Raw genomic sequence first — 17,585 nt, forward strand, 5'->3', positions numbered from 1 at the left:
AAATCCACTCAGTTCAAATGATATATTGACCTTTGGATTTTTCTTCCCTCCTATTATTAGTTACAGAAAAAAATAACAAAGTTGATTCCTCTTGGAATGGATTTATTAGTGGATGTTGGGGATTAGCAAGAAGCCATCACCGAGCTTTCCTTTGAACTTAAGGGGGAAAAAATAATTGGTTTGATTCAAGCTTTAGAAAATAAGCTTGATTTTTTTTTTTTTTTTTCCGCTACAGTGTGGAGTTCTGGTTCATGTCACATCCCATTTGATAAGACTGAAAAACATGCTTGTTCTGAGGAAGACAATTTATATTCCTCAGAAATTGTTGATAGGGTGTTGAGTACCCAGCGCCTGGTACGTGGGGCGAGCTCCAGTGCCCCACCCACCACCCGGTCCACCTGCACCGAGAGCTGTTGCGTGGCCACACCTGGGCTCCATCCAAGTGTCCCTTCATTGTGTGTCTCCTTGGCTGCTGTCTGGAGGCGGTGAGAAGGCTGAGCTACTAGTCTTTCCCAGTCCCCCTGCTCTGCCTCTCTCAATACCTCCGTAAAAAGGGGGTCCCAGGGTATGAGAAGGACAACCTGGGCAAGATCTCTGCTGAACTCTGAGGTCCTTGGGAGGAAGATATCCCATTATAGCCATCTCAGTCCCCTGGTCTTCCAAAGCTCAGACAACGATGTCGGCTTTCAAGGTAAGACCCTATGTAGGATGTTATACTTTGAAAGGTTTTCTTTCTCATTCTCTCAGTCCCTGTCACTGGCTCTCTGTCACATGCACACGCACACGCACACACACGCACACACACACACACACACACACACACACACCGGGTTTGGTCTGAACTGACTCGCTCAAGCTCAGGGACGGTATGCAGATAAAGAAATATCCCCATTTTACTGAGAAGGACAATGTCACTGAATGATCACAGGGACTCGAATCTAAGTATCCTGAGCCCGCTCTCTTTTCTCTGCATCACAGGCCCACTTAGGAAACGGTGAGCCGAGGCCAGCATGGGGGGTGGGACTGGGGAGGCCTGAGCGCTCTTGCTGGCGCCCCCGGACTCTGTCCCATGCTGTCGTTCTCCGCAGCCTCTTGCAATGAGCGGGTCTCCCCCTCCCTCAGATGTGCGTAGAAGCCCTGGCCCCAAGCCTGGCCATCAAGCTCTCTGGAAACAAACAAATCTTTTCCTCCCAGCCCAGAACGCTCAATCTCTCCTCTTATGCTGACCCCACCCCGGGGAGCCATGCGTCATTGCTGTCATTGCTGTCAACAAGAGGCCCGGGCTGGGTGACCGCCACAGGAATTCATCCATAAATGCAGACAATGGCTGAGGAAATGCGGGCCTTTCATGTGGCTCAAGGGCAGCCTTGGGGGCCACCAGAGCAAAGGGGGTCTCCATCCCAGGTCAGATTACCACTCCCACCCTTGGCGTGGCCTGTCTCGAGCCATCTCCTCTCATTGGCTCTCTCCAAGGGGCCTCTGTGGTAGACAAAGCCAGGATTACGATTTCCTTTTAGAGATGCAGAGGCTGAGGCTTGGAGGGAGAGATTGAAGCAGCTTGGGGCGCTGTGGGGGACTCAGAGCTGACCTGGGGTGTAGGGGACTTGGAAGCCTAGGCTGGCTCTGACCCTAGAGCAGAACCCAGCAGTGACTTCACCTCACAGGGTCCCCGCTCCCTCCTTTGCAAAAGGGGGGATTACTTCTTTTGAGACACAGCTTGGAGCCAAAGAAGTAACTTCTTTCTTGGCAGTACTTTGAGAATTATTAAAAAAAAAAAATCATACCTCACTTTTTGGCCCCATTATTCAAATGACCTACTGAATCAGTGGATGAGTGAAGACACAGCCAAGGTGCATTTGTGGCTGTTCTGAGTGAGCTCAAGCTAAGAACACAATCATTCTCAGAAAATTCTCCTTTCTCAGAGGACCAGAGATCCATAGAACATACCATAGGACCAATGATGTGGTTCCTTTGGAGCCATTTATGGATTATGTCTAAATGTTCCCATAACTGTTCTCCATTTGCCAAAGATGATGGGGAAAGAGGTCATTTGGGCAGGTTTATAGGCGCCTCCCCAGCAGGTTGGGTTTCTGTTTCCGTACAATTTAAACAGAGTCAAGTTGTCACTGGGGAAGGTGACATCGCTCCTCTCTTGGGATTTCTATGTTTTTTTTTTCCACTACAAAACCCTCAGGTTGAGAGTATATCATGAAATATCATGGCAAGGTGGAAGAAGGAATGATAGGCCTCCCTATGTGGTAGAATTTGGACGGGCAGACAATGCAGCATGGCAAGATGAGGCCAGGGCACTAGGGAGGGCGCAGGGATCAGTGAACAAGAATTGCATTTTACTGCAGATTGGCTTTTTTTTTTTAAGAGTTTATTTATTTATTCATGAGAGACACAGAGAGAGGCAGAGACATACACAGAGGGAGAAGCAGGGTCCCTGCAGGGAACCCGATGTGGGACTCCATCCCAGGACTCCAGGATCATGACCTGAGCCAAAGGCAGATGCTCAACCGCTGAGCCACCCAGGTGTCCCTTGATTTTTCTGAGACAATACCTGAGTTGTATCAGAAAGCTCTTTTAGCCTTCGGAGTTTTTCAGCAGGCCCATCAACGCTCCTCAAGGGTTCTCACTCTGCTCTTTCCCTCAAATAAATAAATAAAATCTTTATTAAAAAAAGATTATTTGTAATGATCCACCAACTAACAAGTTGCTTGATCCTCCTTCAATTTCTTTGAAAGTAAATAATTAAAACCATTACCATTAAAGACATAAATAAATTAAATAACATCATCAAGTATTTTTTAATCAATTAGTTTCCCATTCACCTTCTTAATAACCCTATCAGTATTTCAAATCGTTCCTTTGTCCAGGTTCCAGGTCCAAGGTATTCTTACTTACACACCTGGAGTAAGGTAGGATTTTAAGATTCAGAATAGGTGAGAGGCGCACTTTTTTTCTCTTTTTTTGGTAAAGTATAGGACATGTAACTGGGGAAGAGGTCTCTTTGAAAGCAAAGCAATTAATTTTAAGAGGTCAGTGTCCCTGGTATCTTTCTACTCCAACCCAACTAGATTTCTGTGAATTCCATGAATAAGCCTTGGTTTCCCCTGTACATTTTGTTCTTTATGGAAGAAACACGCCCCCCTCCCCTCTTTGACTTCTACTTCTCTTTCCTAACACAGGGAGGACTTCCTCCATCACGATCCATTACAGGTGTCCTTTTACATCTTCCCAATGTACCTGTACTTTCCTGTTCTGTAACCTCGTCATGGTAGTTACTACTTCTTAATGATTTGTCTCCACAAGACTATGTATCCCATGAGGATAAGGACTGTTTGTTCTGTTCACCATTGTATCCTCGGGTATCTGTATCAGGACCTGGCACTAATTACCTGCTCAATACATACTTATAACCTGAATTTAAATGAATGAAGAAGGTAAGAAGAGCAGAGATCTTTCTCCAGGCTTGCTATTTATTCCACGGTCCGCTTTATATTTGCACGATTTCATTTTGTATTAATTACTAAGGCTTTATAATACAGGTTTACATCAGATGCGGCAAGCCCCCATATCAAATGCATTCAAACTTTTTAATCAGAAGTTCTTACTATTTGTAACCCTCTGTACTTCTTATTCTTTTTTTTTTTTTAAAGATTTTATTTATTTATTTGACACAGAGAAAGAGAGCATAAGCAGGAGGAGTAGCAGGCAGAGGGAGAAGCAGACTTCCTGCGGAGTAGGGAGCTGGATGTGGGGCTCAATCCCAGGACTCTGCGATCATAACCTGAGCCCACGGCAGACATTTAAACGACTGAGCCACCCAGGCACCCCTAGTACTTCCATATACATTTTACAATAAGCTTTATAGAATCAGCTTGTCTGTTACACACACACACACACACACACACACACACACACACACACCACAGAAGGATCTTGACTGTAATTGCTCAAATTTATAGAACTACTGGTGGAAATTTTACATAGTTATCATATCAAGTCAGCCTATACATTTAATTAGATCTTCCTGTGCTTTCCATATGGTCCTTATTCAACATATTTTTACTCATAGTTCATAATTTCATCCATAAAGATTTTACAAATATGTTTTAGATTTATTTTCAGATATCTTTCAATATTTCCTTTCCTAGTGATTGATTACTAGTGCGTAGAAATGCAATTTATGGATATCAGTCTCTCTTATTCATTCTAATAATTTACCTGTAGAGTCCCTTAAATTATTTATACCTTATATTTTCCTTGATCTTTTCCCAATTTGCCTATACCTGCCAAGACCTCCACTCCAACAATAACCAGAAGCAGTACAGCAGACATTCTTGTCTTCTTTCTGATTTTGAAGAAATGCTTTTATAATTCACTGTGTTTTTTGCTAGAGGTTTCTGGTAGATAATCAGGTTAAAGAATTTTCTTTCAGGATGCCAGGGTGGCTCAGCGGTTGAGCGTCAGCCTTTGGCTCAGAGCATGAAGCAGGAAGCAGGCTCCCTGCAGGGATCCCAATGTGGGACTTGATCCTAGGACCCTGGGATCATGGCCTGAGCCAAAGACAGACGTTCAACCACTGAGCCACCCAGGCATCCCTAAATAAATAAAATCTTAAAAAAAGTAAAGAAGTTTCTTTCTGTTCCTAGATGGTCATGAAGAATAAAGCTCAGATTTCTGGAAAACATCTTTTCTGAGTTTATTGTGATAATACAATTTTTATTTCCTTACACATTTGTGGTGGGGAGCATAATAGCCACCCTCAAAAATGTCCATGTACTAATTCCTGGAACCTGTGAATATGTCTGTTGCTTTACATGGCAAAAGGGAATTAAAGTTGTAGATAGAATTAGAGTTGCTAATCAACTGACCTTAAAATCAACACCTGGTGTGCCTTTTAAAGTGGAAGAAGAGGTCAGAATTATGTGATGTGAGAAAAACCTATCTTTTCTAGCTTCAAAGATGGAAATGGAAGGCACAACCCAAAGAATATCGGTGACGTCTAGAAGCTGCAAATGGCAAAAAAAAAAGGTTCTCCTCTTCTGTCTCCAGAAGGAGGGAATATAGCCTTGCTGACACCTTGATTTTAGCCCAGTGGGGCCCAGTGACGTCAAGAGTATGATAACAAATTTATATCATATAAGTCACTGAGCTTATGGTGAATTGTTATAGATGTGATAGGAAACTAATACAGTTCTATTAATTTTATAAAAATATTTTCTAATATTAAACTATCTTTGTATTCCTAGAATACATCCAAATTGATCATGAATTATTTGATACTTTGTTGGATTGGACATAATAATTGAATCTATATTCATACATAAGGCAGAATAATTACTGATCGTTCTCATACTGGCCTCATATCAAGGTTATTTTTCTGTGTTAAAGTATGTATAATATTGGGATTCTCTGTTTCTTGAAGATTTATTTTTTTAATATTTTATTTATTTGTTATTGAGAGAGAGAGAGAGAGAGAGAGAGAGAGAGGCAGAGACACAGGCAGAGGGAGAAGCAGGCTCCACGCAGGGAGCCTGACATGGGACCCGATCCCGGGTCTCCAGGACCACCCCGGGCTGAATGCAGGCACAAAACTGCTGAGCCAACCGGGCTGCCCCTGTTTCTTGAAGATTTAAAACTTGTCTATAACACCACCTGTGGTTACTTGGGGGGTGATTTTTTCTTATTAAATTTCTATAATGATTATAGAACTATTCAGTATTTCTCTTTATTGAGTGTCTCAATTTGGCTAGCATCCTTAATAGAATGCTGAGTTTTGTTCTACTAGGTAGTTGATTTACTTGCAGATCATCACATAAACTTTAACCTAATCTTCACACCTATATAAGAATTAACTCAAAATCATCACAGATAATTATAAAATGTAAAATGCAAAACCATAAAACTTCCAGAGAAAAATATATGAGAAAGTCTTTGGGTTCTATGGATAGGCAAAGAATTTTTAGATTTGACACCAACAAGCATAATTTTTTATAAAGCAAAGACTGATCAGCTGGGTATCATCAAAATCAAACTCTTTTTGCCATAAAAGACCTTAGAAGAAGATAAAAAGACAAGCTTGGGAGAAAATACTTGCAAATCACATATCTGCCAAAGAAGTATCTAGAATATATAAAAAATTCCCAAAATCCAAGAGTAAAATCAAAATAAAATAATCCATTTAAAATAGGGGCATAAGATATGAAAAGACATTTACCATAGAGGATATACAGATGATAAATAAGCACCTGAAAAGATGTTCAACATTATTAGCCATGAGGAATAATTTTTTATTTAGAATATATAGGATATATAGAATAAAAAATATATTATTTTTATAGAATAAAAAATATATTATTTATTTTTTTATCCTAGCCACTCTGACAGATGGATATATGGCTAGAATAAAAAATAGTGGCCACACCAAATACTACAAGGATGTGGAGGAATGAGATGACTCATTGCTGGCATGAATGTAAAATGGTACAGCCACTGTGAATAGTTTGGTGGTTCCTTAAAAAAAAAAAAAAAGAACATTCTATACAATGCTCTGTTAGTCAGCAATCTCACTTCTAGGCATTTATCCCAGAGAATGAAAGCTTATGTTCACACAAAGCCTGTACATAAATATTTATAATAGTTTTACTCATAATCATAATAAATAGGAAACAGCCCAGATATCTATCAGTGGGTGAAGGCTGAAATAAACTATGGTATGTCCATGTCATGGAATAGATAGGAAAAAATTCTTGATAGAATCAGCAACCTGAATGAATCTCCAGAGAAATACACTGAGCAAAAAGAACCAGTTCCCCCAAAATTATATACTGTTTGATTCCATCGGTATAATGTTCTTGAAGTGACAAAACTACAGACATGGAGAGTAGATGAGTGGTTGTCAGAGGCTAAGGAGGGGTGGGAATGGGAGGGAAGGGGAGTGGCTGTAAAGAGCAAAATGAGGACTCCTTGTGGTGGTAGAAATGTCCTGTGTCTTGACTGTATCAATGTCATTACCCTGGCTGTGATATTTGACAGTAGTTAAAATTGGGGAAAACCATAATAAAATTTCTCAACACTAGTACTAAAGAAAAAATGTAAAAAAAAAAAAAATAGTCTGATGATAAAAATACACTATATACAAGAGAACCACTAAGAGGATTATTTCTAATTTCTCATCAGACACAATGAAAGGAAGAGGACAACAGAATCTTTACAATGTTGAAAGAAAAAAGGAAGTCAACACAGACTTCTGTATCTGGCAAAAACAAGTCTTCAATGCAAAATAAGGACATATTTAGACAAAGAAAGCAGAAGGAATTTATTGTCAGGAGTTTGGTACCTAAAGACTTTGTTCCAGGACATTCTTCAGGTTGAGGGAAAATGATGGAAGGGTGAAATCATTAAAAAAAAATTGAAATAGGGTAGCCCCGGGTGGCTCAGCTGTTTAGCGCCGCCTTCAGCCTAGGGCTGGATCCTGGAGACCCAGGATCGAGTCCCACATTGAGCTCCCTGCATGGAGCCTGCTTCTCCCTCTGCCTGTGTCTCTGCCTCTCTCTCTCTCTCTCTCTGTCTCTCATGAATAAATAAATAAAATCTTTAAAAAATTGAAATAGTGCTGGAAATATTAAATATGCAGATAAATAGATCTCTTTCTCAAGTTTTTACTTGACTGTTTAGAACAAAAATGATACGTGTCTTGTGGGGTTGGAAACACATCGAAGATATGTGACCATAGTACAAATGATAGGATGGGAGAGAATGGAAGCATATTGTAAGCTTCCTACATTATAAGTGAAAAAAAAATGCTAATATTTAAAAGTAGACAATAAAGAGAAAGGTATATGTTGTAAGCTTTGGAGCAACCACTACAAGTAAGTAAAATAAGTATTAGCTGATAAGCCAAAAGAAAATATGAAGTGACAAAATACTAAAAAAAATTAGTTCAGAAGTCCGAAAAGAGAAAAGATCAAAGAACAGATGGAACAAATAGAAAATAAAAAGCAAGATATAGACTCAAATCCAATCATATCAATGATTACATTAAATGAAAGTAGACCAAATGCTCCAATTAGAAGACAGAAATTGCCAGGCAAGATAAAAAGTAAGAGCCGAGTGACCACAGAATGATCCACTCCTTTAAGAGATGCATAGTAAGTATAAAAACACAGATGGGTTAAAAGAAGGAAGGAAGGGGGCAGCCCCTGTGGCTCTGCGGTTTAGCACTGCCTTCGGCCCAGGGTGTGATCCTGGAGACCCGGATTGAGTCCCACAGCAGGCTCCCCGCAGGGAGCCTGCTTCTCCCTCTGCCTCTCTCTGTCTCTCATGAATAAATAAATAAAGTCTTAAAAAAAAAAAAAAAAGAAGGAAGGAAAAAGATAAAGCATGCAAACACTAGTCCTAAGAAAGCTGGCATGGTTGAGCAGTTACTTAATAACACGACAAGCGGTGTTACTGGAATGGAAGAGAAATACTCGTAATGACAAAAGGGTCAGTTAATCAAAGTGACATAACAATCAAAAATGATTATGAGACTAATGGCAGAACTTCAGACAAACTGACAGCTGATAAAACCATACTGCCAGAGATTTCACCATCCCTCTTTCAATAACTGCTAGAACAAATAGGTGAAAAAACTCAGCAAAGTCTAAGAGGACTTCTTGAATTATCAACTAACTGGATTTTACTTATATTTATAGAACATTACCCAGCAATTGTAGGATCCTCATTCCTTACAAGTACCCAGGAGACATTTGCCAAGATGCATCGTAGTCTGGGCCATAAAATGAGTCTTATAACATGGGATAAGGGACGCCTGGGTGGCTCAGTGGTTGAGCGTCTGCCTTCAGCTCGGATTGTGATCCCGGGTCCTGGGTTTGAGTCCTGCACCGGGCTCCCCTCAGGGAGCCTGCTTCTCCCTCTGCCTGTGTCTCTGCCTCTCTCTCTCTCTCTCTCTCTGTCTCTCATGAACAAAAACAAAAACACATGGAAAAGAACAGACAAGCAAAAAAATAAAAACGATCAGTGGGAAGGTTTTTTTTCACCCCCAGCCTAGAACCCGGGCCAAGACAGAAACATTTCCTCAGTCCTCCTTTGCCAGAAGCTGAATTTTTCTGGCCTAGTCTGTCCCCGAGAGGATAGCCCTTCCTATGTCCCCGGAGATCTGAGTCTCAAATCCCCACCTCACATGAGACCCTTGTCTTCTGCCTCGCAAGCCGCAAAATACCAAGGCTCTTTGTGATGGAGACTGACAGACGTCCCCGTGTCACCCGGAACCTTTAAGTTTTCGAATAGTTCTGGTTTCCCGACTCTTCATTTTTGGCCCTGCCAGGGTTTCCTTCGGTATTTTGCAGGCTCAGCTACGTCTCGGATGTGTTTGTGACATTTTGCTCAGCATTCTATGGGTTTTGTGGCCAGAGGGTTCTCAGATGATCTCGTATCCATGTTTTTGGAAACGGAAACCTGTCATATGATCCCTTAGTTATACTATGGGTTCCAGTTGCCTTGGCCTGATCAGAAGTCCCCTCACGTAAGGCCAGACAGCTGTGGGTCTGAGTTCCAGCCCTGGCACTTGCCGGTTATGTAACTCGACTAAGCAGCCGCTGTGAGTCCAGTTGTACGGGAGCTGCAGGGATTTCGTAATGCCAGGTTTTCGACCTTGTTGCAAAGAGGACCTCTGCTCCATCTGATGCGAGGCACGATAAGGAAAACATTATCACTGTTCATTCACCACGTAGTGTTTGCTCCTGTCGGGCATACCTTCTAAGCGCTGGGAGTAACAGGCAGTACACATATAAACAATTTCTCAGAAGTTTAAGTCTAACAACGAGGGTAACAGGACTACAAACCTCTGAGACAGGGAGAGCTGATTTGCTCAGGCAGTGGGGGATTCCTATCTGAGGACACGACGTTTGATTTAAAATCGGAATAAACACAAACACCTTGGGGCACCTGGATGGCTCAGCGGTTGAGCGTCTGCCTTTGGCTCAGGTCATGATCCTGAGGTCCTGGGACCGAGTCCTGCATCGGGCTCCCTGTGGGGAACCTGCTTCTCCTTCTGCTTGTGTCTCTGCCTCTCTCTCTCTCTCTGTTTTTCATGAATACATAAAGTCTTAAAAAAAAAAAACAAAACCAAACATCTTAAAAATCAGGTTTGATGGTAGCCCAACTCTGAACATACTTTAAAAAAAAAAAAAGCACTGAATTGCACACATTAAATGGTTGAATTGGGATCCCTGGGTGGCGCAGTGGTTTGGCGCCTGCCTTTGGCCCAGGGCGCGATCCGGGAGACCCTGGATTGAATCCCATGTCAGGCTCCTGGTGCATGGAGCCTGTTTCTCCTTCTGCCTGTGTCTCTGCCCCCCTCTCTCTCTCTCTGTGTGACTATCATAAATAAATAAAAATTAAAAAAAAAGAAAAAAAAATGGTTGAATTGTATGATGTGTGAATCATCTCAATGAAGCTTTTTATTTTTATTGTTATTATTTTTTAATCTGAATGAAGGAGAGCCAGGTGAGAAGACATCCAGTACAGAAACCCCTGAGGCTGGAAGGGGGTTTAGTCAATATGAGGAAAAGGAAGAGTGGGTGGTGAGAGTTTAGTGGATGGCGGGGACAGAGGACGGTTGAGATCTGGACCTCCAGAGGGGAGCCGGACCCCATAAGGCCTTGTGGAGCATGTTGAATATTTGGGATTGCATCCAAATTGCAATGGGTGGCTTTTGAAAGAATTTAACTGGATAAATGATAACTGGTTTATGTTTTGGGGCATCCACTGTACTCTGTCTGGCAAGGGAATTTATAGGAGGGCAATGGTATGAGTGAGAACAGCAAAGGGGATACTCCACAACAGTGAGAATGAAGGTCCTAGATATTCCAATCCTTAGTCTTTAGTTCTGTCAAACTCAACCTTCTTGATCATGTAACATTATTCTGAGAGCAGAAATGTGACTAAAAGGGAACCCACAACAAAGGGACCTATAAAAAGTAGAAATCTTGGGCAGCCCTGGTGGCCCAGCGGTTTAGCACTGCCTTCAGCCCAGGGCGTGATACTGTAGACCCAGGATCGAGTCCCACGTCAGGCTCCCTGCATGGAGCCTGCTTCTCCCACTGCCTGTGTCTCTCCCTCTTGCTCTCTTTCTCTGAATAAATAAATAAATAAATCTTAAAAAAAAAAAAAAAAAAAGTAGAGATCTCATGCTCCTTCACTATCCACAAAGGAAAAAGATTATACGCTAGGATCCTGAAGTTGACCCTGCCATTGGTTTACAGTAACTTGGATTATTCATAAGGGAAGGCATCTGGATTTTCAGCTGACCTATCCTGGGCCTCCTTCACATCTTTTCCCACTTCAACCACTGCTTCGAACCATTTTGAACTCTCTTCCATTTAAGAACTCAGTCAAGGAACACCTAGGTGGATCAGTGGTTGAGTGTTTGTTTGCCTTTGGCTCAGGGCATCATCCTTGGGTCCCGGGGTCTTGGGGTCTTAGGATCAAGTCCCACATGGGGCTCCCCTCAAGGAACCTGCTTGTACCTCTGCCTATGTCTATGCCCCTCTCTCTCATGAACAAATAAATACAATCTTGAAAAAAAAAACTCAGTCAAAATTTGATATCTAGAACCCACATGTAGGAAAATATTTAGCAGACATTAATATATAAACTCTATAAAGATCAGGCAATGCAGGCAGCCCGGGTGGCACAGCGGTTTAGCGCCACCTTCAGCCCGGGAGACCCGGGATCAGTCCCACATCGGGCTCCCTGCATGAAGCCTGCTTCTCCCTCTGCCTGTGTCTCTGCCTCTCTCTGTGTGTGTGTCTCTCATGAATAAATGAATAAAATCTTAAAAAAAAAAAAGATCAGGCAATGGTGATGCTATATGTAAATAATTAGAAGGGTGGCCTTTGTAGGCAGACAAAATTAGTATTCATTCCAAGCTCTGCCATTTAATGAATAGACTTAAGGATAATTCTAAATTTTGTTCAGTAAAACCAGGGACACCAGTACTTATGTTTCTAAGTCTTTAAATGAATTGATACCTAAGTCTTTTTTTTTTAATTTTTATTTATTTATGATAGTCTCAGAGAGAGAGAGAGAGGCAGAGACACAGGCAGAGGGAGAAGCAGGCTCCATGCACCGGGAGCCCGACGTGGGATTTGATCCCGGGTCTTCCAGGATCGCGCCCTGGGCCAAAGGCAGGCGCCAAACCGCTGCGCCACCCAGGGATCCCCGATACCTAAGTCTTTAAATGAATTGATATTTGTAAATTATTTATCATAATACCTAATACATGTAAGCATTCCAGATTGTGGCCGTTGTTGCTTTGTTATTACTTATTATAATCATTTGTCTCTTATTTTTACAAAGGGGAAAATAAATATTTTTTAAAAGATGAAATATACTTACCTTTTTGGGGGAGGAGGGGCAGAGGGAGAGAAAGAGAGAATCTTTAGAGACTCCATACCCCGTGCAGAACCCAGCTTGGGGTTCGATTCCACAACCTTGAGATCATGACTTGAACCAAAATCAAGAGTTGGCTTCTTAACTAAGACACCCAAATGCTCCAGAATGTACTTACCTTTCTTTTTCTCTTTTTCTTTTTCTCTTTCTCTTTCTTTTTCTTTCTTTCTTCCTTCTTGGATGGGCTGTTCGTTGGGGTATGGATGTTATTGGGGTATTCTTTTCTTTTGTCTTTTTTTCTTTATCTTTTATTCTGTCTTGATTCTATTTTTTTCTGTCCGTTCTTTATTTCTTAGTCTTTCTTTCTTTCTTTCTTTCTTTCTTTCTTTCTTTCTTTCTTCTTTCTTTCTTTCTCCTTCCTTCCTTCCTTCCTTCCTTCCTTCCTTCCTTCCTTCCTTCCTTCCTTCCTTTTATTTATTTGAGACAGAGCACAAGCAAGAAGAGCGGCATAGGGAGAGTGAGAAGCAGACTCCCTGCTGAGCAGGAGCTCAATGCAGGACTTGATCCCAGGACCCTGGAATCATGACCTAAGTTGAAGGCAGATGTTTAACCAACTGAGGTACCTAGGTGCCCTTGTATTTACCTTTAAAAGACATGAACTTGTGACCTTCTACATGATGTTAAAATGACCATACTCTACATAATTTGGGATAACAGTATCAATTTTTTTTGGAATTCAAAAAGCATAAATAAATCCCTTGGCAAACTATTCCTAATGATGAACCATTATGGGGTATTGAGTTATTTGTAATATATCCCAAAATGAAAGCCAAACTCACATGTGCAGTATGAGAAGAATATTAAATATAGTGCCTGTAGCTACCTGAAGGAATACTAGGGACACTGAAAAATTTACATTTACAGGATATTTTAATAGCCTTGTAAGAGGTTACATTCCAAGTAAAAAGAGCAGAATGTAAAGTAACGTATACATTGTTATCTTGAGACCATAAGAGTATCTAGAAAAAAGGGTGAAATAAAACATGTCAGAAAATTAGTAATTGTGGAATTGGGGTGATGGAAGCAACCATGTTTTTTTGTCCTTTTTTTTAAAAAAATATTTTCTAATGTACGTAGATTCCTTTATAAGCATGAAAAGAAAATGATACGGTTCACATGTTAGAAAAAATAGCAAACTGGTGTCCCAGTGTAGAAGAGCCAGCTTGTCAGAGCACGCTGCTCCTCACACACGCTTGAGAAGTTTATCGATTATCTAGAAACAAGTGCTACATTGAACAGACTAAAAGGAACACAAACTCTATTACCTTATTTCCTCAAGTTTGTGAGGTGTATATTGAATATATATCAAGCACTTTGTGCAGGCCTTCACCTCTATCAGACCACAAGTAGTACGGATTTAACACTCTGGCATAACAGATTAACAACACCAAAAAACCCTGAAGTGTATCCAAGAGAACAGAAAAGGGGGAGAAAAAGATCCTAAGTATGTCTGCTTTCCTAGGGAATGGTTTCTTACTGGTGACTTTTTATCCTATTTAGTGATTGCTATATACAAACAAATACTCAAGGAAGTCTTACAATTTTTTTAATGTTTTATTTTTAATGTCTTACAATTTTTTTAATATTTTATTTTATTGAGAGCACCTGAGCAGGGAGAGGGGCAGAGGGAGAGGGAGAACCTCAAGCAGACTGTTTCAAGCACAGAACCCAACTTGGGCCTTCAGATCATGACCTGAACCCCAAAAATCAAGAGTGGGAAGTTGACCCAACTTAGCCATGCTGGCACCCCTACATAAGGATTTTTGGGGAAGGGAGCCTTCCTATCCACCCTGTCCAGAGTGCCAATTACCCACCTTGCGTTTGCAATAGCGTGATGGGGACAGCTCCGGAGTCTGGGAATCTGGTATCTGTACTGCTGTGCCCCATGCCGACAGCAGCCTACATGACACAGTCTATTTTACGTATCTGTGATAGGTACCACCACTAGCAATCAGAGCCAGCCTTCTAAAATTCTAGAAGCAGTGGCAGAGGAATATGAAATTCACATAATGCTAGCAGTTTGGTACATAAGCATGCAGCACCTCATTATCCTGCAACAGGGCTGTTCTGATTGAAATTTTTATGATTTATAGGACTTAGGACCTAGTATTTCTCATTTCAAAGAGTAACCTATTTTTTTTTCAAATGATTATAGGAAATCACAGTGCATTTAACTAACTTAATGAAATTTAATTCCTAACTTCAAGTTCTCAGAGGAGAACAGCCTCTCTGAAGGAAATCTTTGTTACCATGGCCTAAAGAAGAGGCCTAGGCTGTAGGGATACTGATGATCATGACTGTGTTATCATACACACCCCACCAGACAAAAGTCAACTTCCATGAGAATACTAACTATTGCAACTTTGGCTAAAATTTGAGTTTTTCATTAGAGCAACATCATGCCTGACATTTCAGAAAGCTTAAATACAAACAAGAATGATTAATCGCAGTCATAAATATGCAAACACATTCAAACCACAATATTAAAAAGGTAATATTACCTTGGAGACAAAATGGTAAAACCAGAATTTTTTAATTGCCAAGAATTTCATATAGCAAGTTTGTTTATTCAATAACATAATAAAATAGGAATATTACATTGGCAGAAGTGGACTTAAGGAGCATAAAATATTATTTGAAAATGGGAAAACAAGGGAATCATTTTCAAGAGCCTCATAGAAAACTTTCAATTTACAATGCTACTTTTTCATAATTAATGGGAGTAATATGTGGCTTTTCTATGATAAAAAGCAATCATGGTACCTGAGTAGTACATACATATGCAGACACTATTATAGAGGTAACTTTTCTAATTACTTAGGCAGTTGTTTTCAGTTCATTCAATACTCTGTCTAAACAGCTTTAAGACACACAAAAAGCAAACGATCCTATACATTTAAGGATAAAACATTTTAGTAAGCAATTATCCAAATCCACTCATTAAATTAGAACACTCACAGCTTAACGTGTACAACTAGTTTGAAATGCTGACTCACCTCTCGTGACACTTCCCACCTTCACAAATGGCTTTAAAAAATGAATTTGGGGGTAATTCAGAAATACAACCAAAACAAAGAGATTGATTTCAAAGACAAAATTCAGAAATGAACCGATTATTTTTGTACACTGTATTATATAAATTGGTTCTTTGTTCAAAATTTCAAACACAGTGACATTAACAACAAATAAGTATGCTGTGTGACATCCAGTAAAAATAGCACTTGAGGGAATTATTGCCTGACCTAATGGAAAGAATGTTAAATTGCTGCCTCACCTTAATAAGGTTTTTGAGTTCTCTAGCTTTCAATACTTTGGGACCTTTTGTGTTTTCCCTGTAGATATCTCAGGCAAGCTCTAAAATTTGAGACGACACTTAACAAAATAAAACTCCCATTTGAATGGTAAAATGTATTAATTCTAATACTATATAAATGGATCAAATGTGACCCATTTGGTGGGCAAGCCCTGCCTTCCGAACTATCCAACTCAAACTAGACTCTGTGGCAAGTGATTCGTTTTCTCATTATGAAGTCAAGTTTACCTGCAATAAGGCAATTCCTACTTAGCCTTTAGTTATAGCCTTGGTCTTTAACACAAAGTTCTAAACTGTAGATCATGCAAAATGATAGTTTCCTTAGTAGGTGGGTAAGGAAATCTGCAATAAAAAGAATTTGAGTTCTAAGAAGTCTCATTGAATTAATGGGAACTCCCCCTTCCAATTCACATTTAGTGATCCAAGAAACTGAACTGGAAATGAAATAATGCATCTGTGAAGTCAGAGGCAAAGAATCCTGCAATGTTCTTATTTTCAGAATGGGAAAGTAACACTATTACTTCATTTCTTTAAAGGGAATTAGATTGAAAAGTGCACTTTTTACAACTCTTTACAGTGTTGATTAATGCTCATCAGTAAACAAGTGAGACCATTTCATTCACCATTATTTGCAAATTAAACAGATAAATCCATAAAGACATATTTATCACCGGGAAACCAATCATACAGCACACAATATAACATAATAGAAAGGGAATATTACTTAATAATATACATAGGTGAATAAAAGCATTTTGATAAGGCAATCTATCATTTTTATTTTTAAAAAGCTTTCCATTTTGAACATCATAATTACTCAGAAATCACTTGAAGAATGCTATCAATGAATCCCTTTACAGTTTCAAGGAAATGACTTTTCTGACTGTGAATATTAGACTTCAGTCATCTTTTTTGTCTGAGGTACTCTCATCATGATTTTCGGGGCTGACTTTATTACTGGCAACCGAGGGAGCTGGCTGGACTTCTTTTGGTAATGAGAACACATGGCACGTCTGGAGGTCTAAGTAGGTTGTAAATATTTTAGCATATTCTGGGTGCTTTAGGGCAAAACTTTTAAATTCCTCTAAAAGAGGGGGAAAAACACAAACAAAATTCAATAAATTGAGGCGAATCTTCTTTCAGCATAATACAGATTCATCTATGACTTTAATAATATAATTATTGCCAAATCCTATTACTTGACTCTTATAAACTGTCCAGGCACTTTGCAGGAGAGTTTTTCCATTATCTAGTAAAGCTGAGGATTCACATACTCCATGACCCATTAATTCTATCCCAGAGTATATATCCTAGAGAAATGAGTGCATGCTGTCTTCTGGAGGACATGCCTGAGAATGTTCACAGCAACATTGGTTATGACAGGTGAAAAATGGAAACCACTCAAGCTTGGTCAACAGCAGAAATAGAGACTTGTAGCATTTTCATGAGACATAATGGCTCCACGGCCATGAAGATGAAGGAACTGCTGTGTTGTAACACTGTGGACAAATCTTAAAGCCATAATGTTGAATGAAAACAGCCAGATACAAAACAACACATACTGTGGGAGTCCATTATATGAAGCTCAAAAACTCAAGCAAACCTAACACATAATATTTAAAGATTTTGTAGTGACATACTAAAAAGGAAATCAAGTAGAGATTCCTTTTAAAATCAGGTCAGCCATGCCCCACTTTAGGAGAGAGGGAGTGGCTGTTGCTGGGAATGAGCACACAGATGTTTCCAGAGTTCTTAAAGAGTTCTATTTCTTGACCCGAGCAGTAGTAATGCAAAGTGCTCACTCTAT

At 40.1% G+C, this 17,585-nt stretch overlaps 1 protein-coding gene across 2 annotated transcripts in view; it reads right to left on the minus strand.

Annotated features, from left to right (window-relative positions):
• Positions 1 to 14,979: 14,979 nt before the first annotated feature.
• LPCAT2 (lysophosphatidylcholine acyltransferase 2) overlaps positions 14,980 to 17,585 on the minus strand; it is a 69,522-nt gene continuing 66,916 nt past the window's right edge. For both annotated transcript variants that reach the window (XM_038531018.1, XM_038531017.1), the window contains one exon: positions 14,980 to 16,862. In XM_038531018.1, the coding sequence (XP_038386946.1) occupies positions 16,678 to 16,862 (185 nt within the window). In that variant the 3' untranslated portion in view covers positions 14,980 to 16,677. The remainder of the gene's footprint in view (positions 16,863 to 17,585) is intronic.

This window comes from Canis lupus, chromosome 2 (assembly GCF_011100685.1).
Source record: "Canis lupus familiaris isolate Mischka breed German Shepherd chromosome 2, alternate assembly UU_Cfam_GSD_1.0, whole genome shotgun sequence".
In the NCBI taxonomy this organism is placed as follows: Eukaryota; Metazoa; Chordata; class Mammalia; order Carnivora; family Canidae; genus Canis; species Canis lupus.